Source organism: Suricata suricatta, chromosome 13, assembly GCF_006229205.1.
Source record: "Suricata suricatta isolate VVHF042 chromosome 13, meerkat_22Aug2017_6uvM2_HiC, whole genome shotgun sequence".
Classification (NCBI taxonomy): domain Eukaryota; kingdom Metazoa; phylum Chordata; class Mammalia; order Carnivora; family Herpestidae; genus Suricata; species Suricata suricatta.
In genome coordinates, this window is record NC_043712.1 from 1,193,375 (window position 1) to 1,205,903 (window position 12,529).

The following is a 12,529-nucleotide window of genomic DNA, read 5'->3' on the forward strand; positions in this document are numbered from 1 at the left end:
GCCCCACGCCAGGCTCCCCGGCCCCACGCCAGACCACACCAGTAACAAAACTGTACTCAATGGTGGGGGGAAGAGGGGGACCCATGGGCTCCTTCTTCTGACACGTCTCAGGTGCAGGAAGCACACAGACTCTCCAGCAGACCGGGAGGGAGACTCCTGCAGGGGAGCCCCCCGAGAGCAGGAGGGGGTGCTGGGAGAACCCTAAAACCTGCGTGTACCGTCCCAGAGGACACGAGCGGCCCCGTGTGACACTAGAGGGAACCGCACAGCACGGACTAGACCGGAGCGGCCCAGAGGCTTCAGGACCAAACCAGCAGGGAGCAGAGGCCCACTCGAAGCGGCCCGTGAGGACTGATGGTCTCAGCCTAACTGGGCTGAGCGACTACCTGAGGAAGAAAAGAAGCTTCTCTGGATTGTAGCAAACCCGACTCTCACAGGCAAGAGCCAGGACATCCGAGACACGACGCAAACTCGCTGGGCGCAGACACTGAGGGAACCCACGGTACTGGACAAAGAAAAGGCCCTCGACGCACCCCAACGCCCTGACGGCCCAACGTGAGGGTCTCTGAAGAGGGCGTGACCGGTTTTCATAAACGTGCTGAGAGGAAAGAGCAAACTTTTTTTTTTAATTTTTTTTTTAATGTTTTATTTACTTTTGATACTGAGAGAGACAGAGCATGAGAGGGGGAGGGGCAGAGAGAGAAGGAGACACAGAACCGGAAGCAGGCTCCAGGCTCTGAGCTAGCCGTCAGCACAGAGCCCGACGCGGGGCTCGAACCCACGAACGTGAGATCCGACCTGAGCCGAAGTCGGAGGCTTAACCGACTGAGCCACCCAGGCGCCCCCATTTTTTTAAACCAACAACAAAAACTAGCACGAAACCGTGAGAAACCCCAGGAAGAGAGAAGTCCAGCGCGGAGAGAACACCCCGGCCGGAGCCGGGGAAGACGAGGGCCCACGGTCTCACAGCCAGCTGCGCCCCCCGCCACGCGCCCTGCCCCCACCGGGATGCCATGCCACCAAACCAAATGGGGAGCAGCCCGATCAACCCTAGGCACCCCCTCCTCCCCAGAGAAAAGCAGCTGACACAGCCCAGGGATTCCCCACGCAGCCGCCCTCTAGCACATCCACCAGCACGCCCACCAATGTGCCCACCAGCGCACCCAGCAAGCCGAGCAGCTCACGTGTGGCAAGGTAAGATTCTGTGACCAAGCGTGGCCAAACGCAGAGGGAGCACCTGTACACAGCCTGCGTGGAGGAGTCCTCCAGAACCGGGGGCAGCACGGGCCAGGCGGGGGGCACAGCGGCCGGGCCATGTGCCAGGAGAAGCCTGCAGCCCCGAGAGCCCGGCCCCCACGGCATGCTCGCAGAGCTGTGCTCTGTCCACAGCAGGTGTGAGGAGGGGGGACTGCGTTTCTGGCACCTCCCAAGTCAGAAGGACAGACACGGGACTTGCAGGGGACCCTGGTCACCTAGCAGGGCAGGCATGCAGCGGGGGACCCCGGAGGCTGCTCCCTGGGAGCCAGCGTGGCCAAAGTACAGCAGTCCCCAGCGCGCCCGGGAGCACCGGAGCGAGGGGTCAGGGACCGCTGGCATCTGGAAACGCAGGTTCCTCCAATGCAGGCACGGCCCCTGGCCTCCGGACACCTCACCCACTCAACCGAGTGAAAACAAGCAGCTGAGGAGAGTGACAGGACCTCCCGAACAAGGGCAGCAGGGACACCGAACGGAAGAAGCAGGTCGCAGGCCTGCGGAGTGGCCAGCGTGAAGTGGGCCAGGACTAAACCCCGCCAACGCCACAGGCAGCCACGAGAGGGTCCTAAACGTGAGCCACGGCAGGTGACCGGGGAGCAGACGCAAAGTCTGAAGAAGCAACACCTATGGAGTGCCTGGCTCCGCACCCACTGCCCACTGGGGCTCTGACCCACGGGCACCCGGACGCACGCACGCGTGGGCAGTCAAAACGCAGGCAGACACCCGGCCCTCTGGCCAGAGGACCGGGAAAGGGGCCTGCGCGCTGGCCAGCTGGAGGAGTCTGGGCTTTCCTCCCCTTCCTCTCTTCCAGCCCCGGCTACAGAACTCTGCAGGGCAGGGGCCTCGATGGTCTGCAGAGGTGAGGGCACCAGACGTCCCTGTCCTCTGCACTGGCAGTGCCACTCCGAGCAAGGCCCCGTCCTTCTAGCCAGAGGACAAGGAAGAGGGGCACCTGGAGCAGGAAGTCGGGAAGGGGACCCCTCCTTCCGTGTATGAGCCCACACAGCCGGAGCACCGCCTCCTCTCCCTCTGGGTGGGACAGACCCAAAGAACCATGGTGACCCTGAAACCACGGCGCACAAACGGCAAAACAGACTTGGGGTCTGAGCCTCCAGGTGCTACTATCCTCCCCCACCCCTCCCGGCTACGGAAGAGACGGCTGCACATCACCAGGAGCCGAAGGCGGCCCCGAGCGCGGTGCTCAGACGTCCAGGACACGACCTGTAATTACTCAACATACAGGAAAGAGAAAACGTGACCAATTCTCGGGGCAAGAGGCAATCCACGGATGCCAACCCTGAGATGACCCAGATGTCAGAATTACCACGGATCATAACCAGGCCCCCTGAGGCCAAGGCAGGAACTCTCGAAATAAATGAGAAAACAGACATTCTCCACGGAGAAATAAAATTTTTTAGAAATAATAAAAGAACCAGAATTAGAGACGGATGCAATATATCGCCAAAACGTTCACTGCACAGGCCAACGAAGAGGCCGGGGAGGGGAGGGACCGGAGCCCCATGCCTAGAAATGAGCACCCCGAAGGCACAGACTCACGCAAGGGAGGAGCCTCGGGGCGCAACGGGAGGACATCAAAAAGCTCCAGCGCTCCTGCAGGAAAGAGACCTCACCCCTGCACTCCTGTAGGAAAGAGACTGCTGCCCAAAAGTATCTGAATAGGTAATGGCCAAAGTCACCGCACGTTTAGTGAAAGACACCAACCTACAGGCACGGAAGCCCAGCAAACCCAGACAGAACCGACGGGAAGAAACCCATACCCGGACACTTCTAACCAAACACTAAAAACAAAGAGGAAGTCACGGGGCCCGGGGACCCGCAGCCGGCGTGATCAGCCACACACTCCCTGAGCACCCTTAAATAAAGAACAGGAGAAAAGATAAGATGGACAATTTGACAGGACCACAATCTGGAAGTTACAAAACAAGAAAAGAAAGCCCGTGGCAGAGGGAGACAGGTACGTGCACCTGATTCACACACTGGGGTGCGGACGTCCAGGCGAGAAGGCAGGTGACCGGCCCCGCCAGCGCCACGGAGCACGCTGGAGGCCCAGAGAGGCAGGACAGAACACGGCACTATTGCAGGAGATGAGGGTCCGGACGCCCTCCCCGTGAACTTCACGCGGGCCAGCGGGACAGAGAGCGGACGTACGCTGCTAACAGCGAGGAAGGCGAGAAGCAAAGCGAGAACGTAAAGCGGCCCCGGGGGACTCGCCGTCTGGACGAGGTGGCTCATCTCCACGAGGCACCGGAGAAGCTGGGAAGTGACTCAAAGACGAGCCCGGGAGGACCCGCAGACGCAGAGGCGGCAGGCTGTGCGGGGACGCCAGGCTGGAGTCTCAGGACCCCCACCCGACAGGTGACCGGACCTGGCACCTCCCAGCCCGCAGCCCAGAGAAGGAAGGCGAGGCGAAGGCGAGGCGAGTGGGCTCGCCCCCGCCCACACCAGGCCAGCCAGGCAGACGCGGGGGCCCTGGGAGGAGCCCCACCTGGTGGTGGTCTACACCGCCTGCCTCAACAAAGCCCCGGTCCGGAGGGGGTCTCCCTCCCCGCAGGCGGAGCAGTGCACAAGGGGACCCGCCAGGGAGACGCCCTCCGTCCTCAGGGGCACCCGGCGCCAGGCGGCTCCTTCCACCTGTGAAAAGCAGCAGCAGCAGCAGCAGCAGCAGCCCCGCGGCAGCCCCAGGCGGACACACCGGCAAAGGCTCGCTGTGAATGTCAGCCTGGCGGGGACCGCGCTCCACAAAGGCCCGGGGGTCCCTGTGTGCTGCCCCTGGACAGGGAGCTGCTGCTGCAGGGAACACTCTAAACAGAGCGACCCAGAGTCCCCAACAGGAGAGACAGAGTGACGGGGAACAGCTGGAGGCCACTGGGCACACCCAAACCAAGACAATCAGGACTTTAAGGAGAAAAGACAATCAGCGGACACTGATACCAACAGAGTCAGTGATGATCAACAGAGATGCTGGAATTCTCCGACGCAGACTTAAAAGCACCTATGATAAAAGTGACTCTATAAGCAATTACAAATTCTCTGGAAACCAAAGAGAAACAGAACATTTCAGCAAAGAGTAAAAAGTTATAAGAAGAACCGAATACAAAACTGAAAAGTAGAGCAACAAACCAAACCCACTGGATGAGGCTGCACAGGGAAGTGGAGCCGACAGAGGACCGCCAGTGACCCAACGACAGACACACGCTGACGGGGGGTGAACGCAGCCTCGGGGACCCGCGGGAGGAGAACCCGGGCCGAGGACAGCTGGAAGGAATGGCGGCTGGGAGCCCCCCAAACAGGGCGAAAGCTACAAACCCGCGGCCCCTACACTGCGAGCCCCAAGGAATGGGCGGCTACCCACATCACCCCTCACTCGACGCAGCGTGTCGTGACGCAGTGGGACGGAAGCCCTGTGCGCCAAACAGGGGCCACGGCTCGGGGACGGCAGGCCGCCTTCCAGGGCTGCAGCCAGATTCCACAGCCAGGAGGCCTTCCGTAAGGCAGCAAGGAGCCATAATTCCTCAGACAAAGGAAAACTTGAAAAAAACTCATCTCTAGCAAACCTTAAAAAAGCGGCGGAAGGAGATTCTCCAAATTGAAATAATGAAAAGGAAAGGATGAGGAGCACTAGTGAGCAGGAGCGACACAAAGATCCAATCATTTGGGCAAACACAACGGACGAGCCCCCTGGTGAGTTTTCTACATTCCATCTGGTGACAGAAGCTCCCAAGCCTGCAGGCGCTCCTGACAACGGTATTTAAAAGTGGGGAGTAGCGCCTGGGTGGTTCAATCCGAGTCCGGCTCGGGTCATGATCTTGTGGTTCGTGGGTTCGAGCCCCACATCGGGCTCTGTGCTGACCGCTCGGAGCCTGGAGCTGCTTCGGATTCTGTGTCTCCCTCTCTCTCTGCCCCTCCCGCATTCGTGCTCTGTTTCTCTGTCTCAATAATAAATAAATATAAAAAATTAAAAAAAAAAAAACATTTCTTCCAATGCCTGTAGAACACCCACCCAAAAAGATCCTACCCTGGGCAAGAACACAAACTTTAACAAGTTTAAAGGAACAGAAACCCTACAGAATGTCACCTCACCACAAGGGAATCACACTCACAAATAATTCACGGATCAAGGAGAAGCAGCAAAGGAAATAAAGTTCACGGAACTGAATGAAAAGGAGCACACAACACGCCAGACCTCCGCGGGGTGCGGCTACGGCGGAACCAAGCAGAGAAGGCACAGCACTACGTGCTTACACTAGAGAAGATAAAAGGTCTTAATAATCTAAGTTCGGACCACAAGAAACTAAAAACGTCGAGCCAAACAAACCCAAGGCAAGCAAGAAGGAAGGCAGGTGTGGCTAGAAACGGCAACAACACTGAAGAGGCGTCTGTGGGAATGGAATGTTCCACATCCAGATCGCGCGTCACCATCCTGGTTGTAATATTAAATTACAGTTTTCCAAGAAGTTGGCACGGGGGAGCCTGGGGAAAGGGTGCCCGAGAACTCTCTGCGCACTTTCTTACAAACGCACGCTAGCACAATTACCTCAAAATAAAGTTTAGTTTTTTAAAACTTGGGCCACAGATGTGAAAACGCCTAACTGAATAGAGATACTCGGACGGCTGATAAACGCATGAAAAAACGTTCATCTCATGAGTCACCAGGGAGACCTCACGACCGCCCACTTGAACGCCCCGAAAGCTGGCAAGGACACAGGTAGACGGGGACGCTCCGGCTTCGCTGGGGGGACAGAACGGGTCACACCGCCCTCGGCAACGCCCGGCACCTGCTCAGGAGAGCCCGCGGCGCCTGCCCCGGACCACACAGGCGCAGGCGCACCCGCCGAAGCGCTCCGCGGGCCCCCAGTGCGCGGGCACAGCGTGGGCTGCGGACCCAACAACCACGAGGCGGAGCGAGGGGAGCAGCAGAGGCGCTGACACATGAAGGGCGTGCGGGAAGTTCTAGAAGAAGCCTCGGATCCACAGCAGCCACGGCCGACCCCGGAGCCTGTGGGTGGGAGTGAAGGCGGTTTACCTTGACCGTGGTGCTGAAGTCTGTTCAGCCTCGTCAAACTACACGCAAAACGCGTGCATCTGACTGCACCCCGGCAATGTGGATCTTCCCACAGCTCCAAGCCCAGCTCTCCACCATGTTCCAACCCAACGACAGCCATCAACCCACAGAGGCTTCTCTGAAAGGCCCGGTTTCAAACACCCCTTCCCTCCTCCGAGACCTTCAACGGCTCCCGGTCCACACACAACAAAACCCCACCTGGTCCACCAGCCATTCGAGGTGCCCCAGGACCTGGCCCGAGGCATTTCCCCGTCTACACTGGCCTTCCAGCCCCAGCGGCTGACTGCACCTGCCATGCCCGCCACAGTGCTGGCCTCTCTCCCAGCAGGAGGGATGTCCTGGCTCCTGTCTGTTCCCTTACCTCCACCTGAGGCACCTACTCGGCCTCCCTTTCTGGAATGTTCCATTCCAGACCCCCTCAGGGGAGTTTCCCCTCCTCTCACCTGTTCTGCCGCAGCGCTGGCTCCTCTCCCAGGCGCGGTGTCATGGGCGCGGTCGTGGCCGGCACCACCTGTGCCCCGAGAGGCCCGTCGAGGACCCCAGAGTTTACAGCATGGCGCTCGCAGACTGACGTCAGGGTAAATCCGTGTGAGTCGGGAGTGACTACAGGACAGAGGGCCAGGGGAACGTAGTGAACTGGGCAGCGTGAGCAAGAGAAAGGGCCAGGCCAGAGTGGGGAGAGAAGGAGAAACTCAGGGGTGACGCCCCCGCTTGGAGGACGAGGCCATGAAGGCGGACCAAGGACTGACTCCTCCCGCTGAGGGGGCCCTGAGCAGGCCCGCCTCCCTCCCCTGCGTCCTCCCGCCGGTCCTAGGACCTCTGCTCCCCTCACTCCTGTCGGCTCGCCCCCGCTCTCCTTCCCACTGCAGGCAAGCCAGGCAAGGCCTGGACATGGCAAGCTCGGCCATGGGGCCACTGGACACGGAGTCTCAGCCCCCAGGGTGACGTGCTGGACGCGAGGCCTCTGGGAGGTGATCGGCTGTGAGGGTGGCGCCCTCCCAGAGCGGGGTGATCGGCCACATCAGAAGGCTCCAGAGAACAGCCGTCTCGGCACAGGAAGTGGCCTCAATGGGTACCTGCGCTGGCGGCGCCAGGGCCGGGCAGGACCATCGCTGTAAGCCCTCCAGCGCACAGAGCTGTCCCGGCTGCGACTGGTCCACCGGACCATAGTCCCCACCCAGGCCAACCTGCTCGAGGACCCCTCCAGGCCCGGCCTCCCACCGCCCCGCACCCCTGCACAGAAACCTCCCAAGGCCCAGGTCATAAAGAAACCCACAGCGGCCGGGAACACCACCAGCAAGCCACCCGGGGTCTTCTAAACGAATCACTGCCAGCTCAGGCCGCAAATCTGTGGCTCGCCGCGCCTCCCACCTCACCCACCTGCGCCTCTGGCAACCAAGGCGCCCCCCACCGCCCCGGCGCTCTGGATCCCCTCCCACCTGCAGCCCCACCGTCCATCGGCAGGCGGCGCTCCTACTGCCGCCACGCTGCCTTAGCTCGGCTCCCTTCACATGTGTCACCGGTGCCCGCGGCTTCAAGCCGGCGGAGGACGGCACCGGAGCACCCGTCCCCCGTGTGCCGTGTGCTGCACGGCACAATGACACACGGGACAGCCACGGGGCTGTCCGTGGCTCAGCGAACGGAACGCTGGCTCCATCCTGGTCACATTCAGAAGAAAAATGAAAGTGATCTGAATTTTTCAGCAGTTCAACTAGAAAGTGACAAAGAACACTGTCACCTACAATGGCACTACGGCCACATAAAGATCAACAGCAAGAGAGCCTGTGAGCAGGTAGGAGGGTAAGTGAAATAAAAACACACGTGTGCTACAGGACTTCTGGAAGAAGACGTGCACAAATTTAAAGCCCTGCATCACAACAGCGGCTGACTGACTGTCTTGAGGTCAAATTTAAAAGATTAGGACAGTCTGAAATTAGCGATGGGTGTGGGCTCTCTGGCTAACATTCAGCTGGTGGCACTGGGACAGGAGAGAAAGCGTGTGCACACGGGCACAGCTTGACAAATCCGTCCATGCCCTGGCTACCACGACAGAACACAGACCATGACCCCCTGTGACTTCAGCTGCCCTGTGTGTGACAAGTAGCCGGGCGCTGCGGACACCTTAAACGGGACAACCGTGACCTCTGAGCCCACACATGCCAGGCAGTTCTCAGGGCCCCCAAGCAGAGGGAAAGTCGCGCCAGAAGGCCAAGCGGTGAGCCCTTCGGAATCTGGTCGACCCAGCAGGTGCACCTAGGGCACATCCCCTCCCTCTCAGAAGCACCCGACCCCTTGCCAAGAACAAGAGACTCTTATAAAATGCACGCTGAACTCATAAAGCAGTTATCGGGGTGAATCACCGAGTGAAGACGATCATCTGCTCATGAACCAGGGCCTCGGCGCTGGGGTCACATGGCCCGGGCTCTCCCACTGGCCCTCGGACAATATTTGCAGCCCGGCGCCGCTTCCAGCGCCCGCCGTGGGGCTGGAGAAGGGCTCCCAGCACACGACTCATCCGAACCGAAGGTCGCTACCGTAAGGCCAGGTGGTGAGCCCTGGAGGTGATAACAAAGAGATGCTGCTCCTACTACCAACTGGCGCTCCGGGCTGGCTGTGACAACTCCACGCAAGAGCGCAAGGAAGTGTCAGCTCCCGCCCACAGTGGCTCTGGACGGCCCGTGGCCTGTCTCCACCCCAGTGGGCTGCCCCTAAATAAAGAGGGCTGAGCCTGGCGGACCCTGCGGCCCCGGGCGGGGGGAGGGCATGGAGTGGGGAGCCGCGCTCAGCCTCCGCTCAGCTTCCAGGGCTCCTCGCGGGCAAGGTCACCACCACTTGGCTACACAGCAACAGGCGCGCAAACAGCAAAGCGCCGGGCAGCCCTTTCCCTGCTCGCTGCTCCCCTGGAAAGTAAGAAAACTACCACCCGCCCCAAACCAACGCCTAGATGGCCCTGGGTTTCTAAGGTCACGGTTTAAAATCAACAGCTGGGGGGTGGGGGGGGGGCTCTGTCGGCTGAGCGTCCGACTGCGGCTCAGGCTCAGGTCATGATCTCATGACTCATGGGCTCGCGCCCCACGTCGGGCTCCGTGCTGACAGCTCAGAGCCTGGAACTGCTTCTGATTCTGTGTCTCCCTCTCTCTGCCCCTCCCCTGCTCATGCTGTTTCTCTATGTCTCAATCACAAATAAATGTATTTTAAAAATTAAATCAAATAAAATCAATGGCCAGGAATGCACCGGCTCCTTCCAACTTCGTTACAAACCTGTTACAGTTCTCCCCAAAACAGCACAAAACGCTCCAGTTACACAGCTTCTACTCTTTTTTTTTTTTTCCGAAGTCAAGTCTAGGCCCAGGTGGATCTTGAGCTCACAGCCCCACCGGTGCCCCAGGTTCTGCTTTCTCTCACTTTTGAATGAATTAACAACTGATACGTTATTTCTTAAAAAGTTAATAATTAAAACATCAATGAAACAACAGTTGCCCCCCAAAAAGGGGGGGCAAAACCTAAAAATAAAAGTACAAGGCGGCCACAGTCCTGGCGGTAGCGACCAGAGACAAAAGCTGGAGGAAACCTTCCCGTATGGCCACATGCCGCCTCAGGCCTGGCCCAGGTGAGCGCTCCAAGCCTCCCCCTGCAGACAGCAGGCACCGGCCCAGAGGTGCAACCCGGGAGACACCAAGAGCCCCAAAAGGCCGACACAAAACGTGAAGGCAGCGTCCGTGCACCTCACCCTGGCGTGTCTGCTCGCTTTCTGCTCCCGCACAAAGAAAAACGCTGGCCGGTTTCACTTAGGTACAGAATGACGACGGTACACGTAAAATATTGAAGCCACTTCCTGCATCCCCCCCACCCCCAGCACTGATTCACCAGTAAAGCCGCTGATTGAAAGAACCATGTCTAATTAGCTGAAAACTAAGCCGGAGACACAGGAAAATGTCCAAAAGAAGAAACAAAGAACAGGCCCCTGGATTAGGAAAGGAACTTTGCGGGGAGGGGATCTATACTACCCTACCACAGCACCCCCCCTTCCACTCTCCTCAAAGACCAGACCCAGTGCTGGCCGGGGCGAGCCTCCCGCCCGGGCTGTGACCTCCACACCGATGACATACGTAAAATCGCTTCAGCTCAGCCAAGGTGAGTCTTCTCCATCACGTGGACTGGGATCTCCCAGATTTGTAAATTTAAACAGACTGTCAACTAAAAAAAATAAAAACTACACCTGCTCCCCTTCTGAATCAACGTACAGGATGGGAAAACCTCGTTTAGCAAAACCGAACGGAGACCAGACCTCCCCAAATCAGTGTTAGCTGATGAGCACACGGCTGCCACGGGACAGGGACCAGCGGGCAACCCACAACCGGCCCTACTGGGCGCTCAGGCGGCACCTCTCCTCCCTCCGCGCGCACCCCAGGCGCCCAGCCGGCACCCGGCACCTCCCCTCCCTCCGCGCGCCCAGGTTCTGTTCTATGAATACCCACTCTCAATGATCTCAAACTGTAAGGCCTATTTTTATATGAGTTTTTGAATTAATTGCCTGACAAGTCGCCAAGTATTAAAGAGAGCTGGTACTGGAAATGAAGCTAGACCAACCCTGAGAGGCACACGTTCGTTGCCGGATAGCGGCGCGGTCCCATGCTGAAGGCCACGGTGAAATGTGACAAGACAACAGGCACTCGTTTTGCTAAAGAAACTGCAAAGCAAAGAAACTGTAAAGCAAGCACAGAGAGCGCTTTTTATTTTTAATTTTTTTAATGTTTTTATTTTTTGAGAGACAGAGAGAGACAGCACGAGCAAGGAAGGGGCAGAGAGAGAGGGAGACACAGAATCTGAAGCAGGCTCCAGGGTCTGAGCTGTCAGCACAGAGCCGGACTCGGAGCTCGAACCCAGGAACCATGAGATTGTGACCTGAGCCTAAGAAGGATGCTTAACCGACTGAGCCCCCAGGCGCCCCTGAGAGAGCGCTTTTCAAAGGCTTTCATGTCGGTACAGCATGACACCCATTCATAAAATCTTAAGGACACCTCGCACACAGGCCCCAGGAGCCCTGCCCAAGAATGCACCGTGCCTGAAGGCACAGGACGGGACCGCCCTCGAGAGGCCCCTGCAACACTACACAGCGGTGGAAAAGCAAGACCCCTGGACAACGCTGGGAAGGATCTCGAAGGTCACAGGTAAGAAAGCCGTCTCAGAAGGTGCTAGAACGTGTGAGACTCCACGGCATAGCTTAGGGACCAAAGCAGAGGTGCTGAACTGTAACCACCGGCCACCATGAGGTGAGGTGGCTAAGGTCCGTGCGCTCCGGCGTCTGCTTGTCCTGACTGCGGGATCCCAGGGGGCCACTCCAGCTTCCTCTTTGCCTCTTACTCTACAATTTTCCATGCTTCCCCAAAAAGCCCCCAACTGGCGGACACAGCAGGGTCCCCCACAAAACGACACAGAAAACGGGTCGTCCACGTCCAGAGACAAAACTCTCAACTGCGAACCCAAGGAGGGCACTCTCCTCGCAGGCTCTTCAACCAACGGCAAATAAAGCGGCGCCGGGAAGGGCCGGGGCTTGCAGGGCGCCTCCTACAGCACCGGCCACTCCGCCTGGGAGGCCCTGGCACAGTGCGACCCCGCTCCACAAGTGTTCAAAGGGGCCACCAAACTGCTCCCAAAGGGCCCTCTCCAGGTCAGGGTCACTCTGGAAACAGGCACGTTTGCACCAGAGCAAAGGCCATTTTTAAACAGGTTTCAAGTCAGAAGACAGATTACACAGTATCAGCTCCCACCTATACCCAAAACAAAGCACTAGATAGCAATAAGAGCTCTGCGAGAATCACTCGGTCTGTAAAATTCCGAAGGCTTGGAAATAGGAGCGTCTTAATCCACTAAGCACATTAGGGCCTGACAAACCGGGTTCAATAACAAGGTTACCTAGTTCTTCCTAACGGGAGTTAACCGAAGGGAAGGATGCTCGTTAACCACAACCCGTTCAAAAAAACGATTTCTCGTTGGGGAACTCCACACGTCTGATGCTCGGCGCGCATCCAACAGCGGCGGGCGACCAGGCTTTACCCTGCCCTCCGGCCCCGCACCCACCCCCGGCAGCGACGGAAGCGCCCACTCCTCGCGGCACTCGGCACCTGCAGGAGGACCCCCGCGGGCGCCCCCGCACCGCGCGCCCCCGCGGCCCGCTCCGCTAGCGACCGG

General features: G+C 58.7%; 1 protein-coding gene across 1 annotated transcript in view; it reads right to left on the minus strand.

Moving 5' to 3' along the window:
• The window catches only part of CAMSAP1 (calmodulin regulated spectrin associated protein 1), a 44,254-nt gene extending 37,430 nt beyond the window's left edge, over positions 1-6,824 (minus strand). Inside the window, exons 1-3 of the mRNA XM_029921006.1 lie at positions 6,781-6,824; positions 3,883-4,076; positions 1,653-1,780 (exon numbers count right to left, since the gene is read on the minus strand). Coding sequence (XP_029776866.1) covers positions 1,653-1,780; positions 3,883-4,076; positions 6,781-6,824 — 366 coding nt within the window. The remainder of the gene's footprint in view (positions 1-1,652; positions 1,781-3,882; positions 4,077-6,780) is intronic.
• Positions 6,825-12,529: the final 5,705 nt, after the last annotated feature.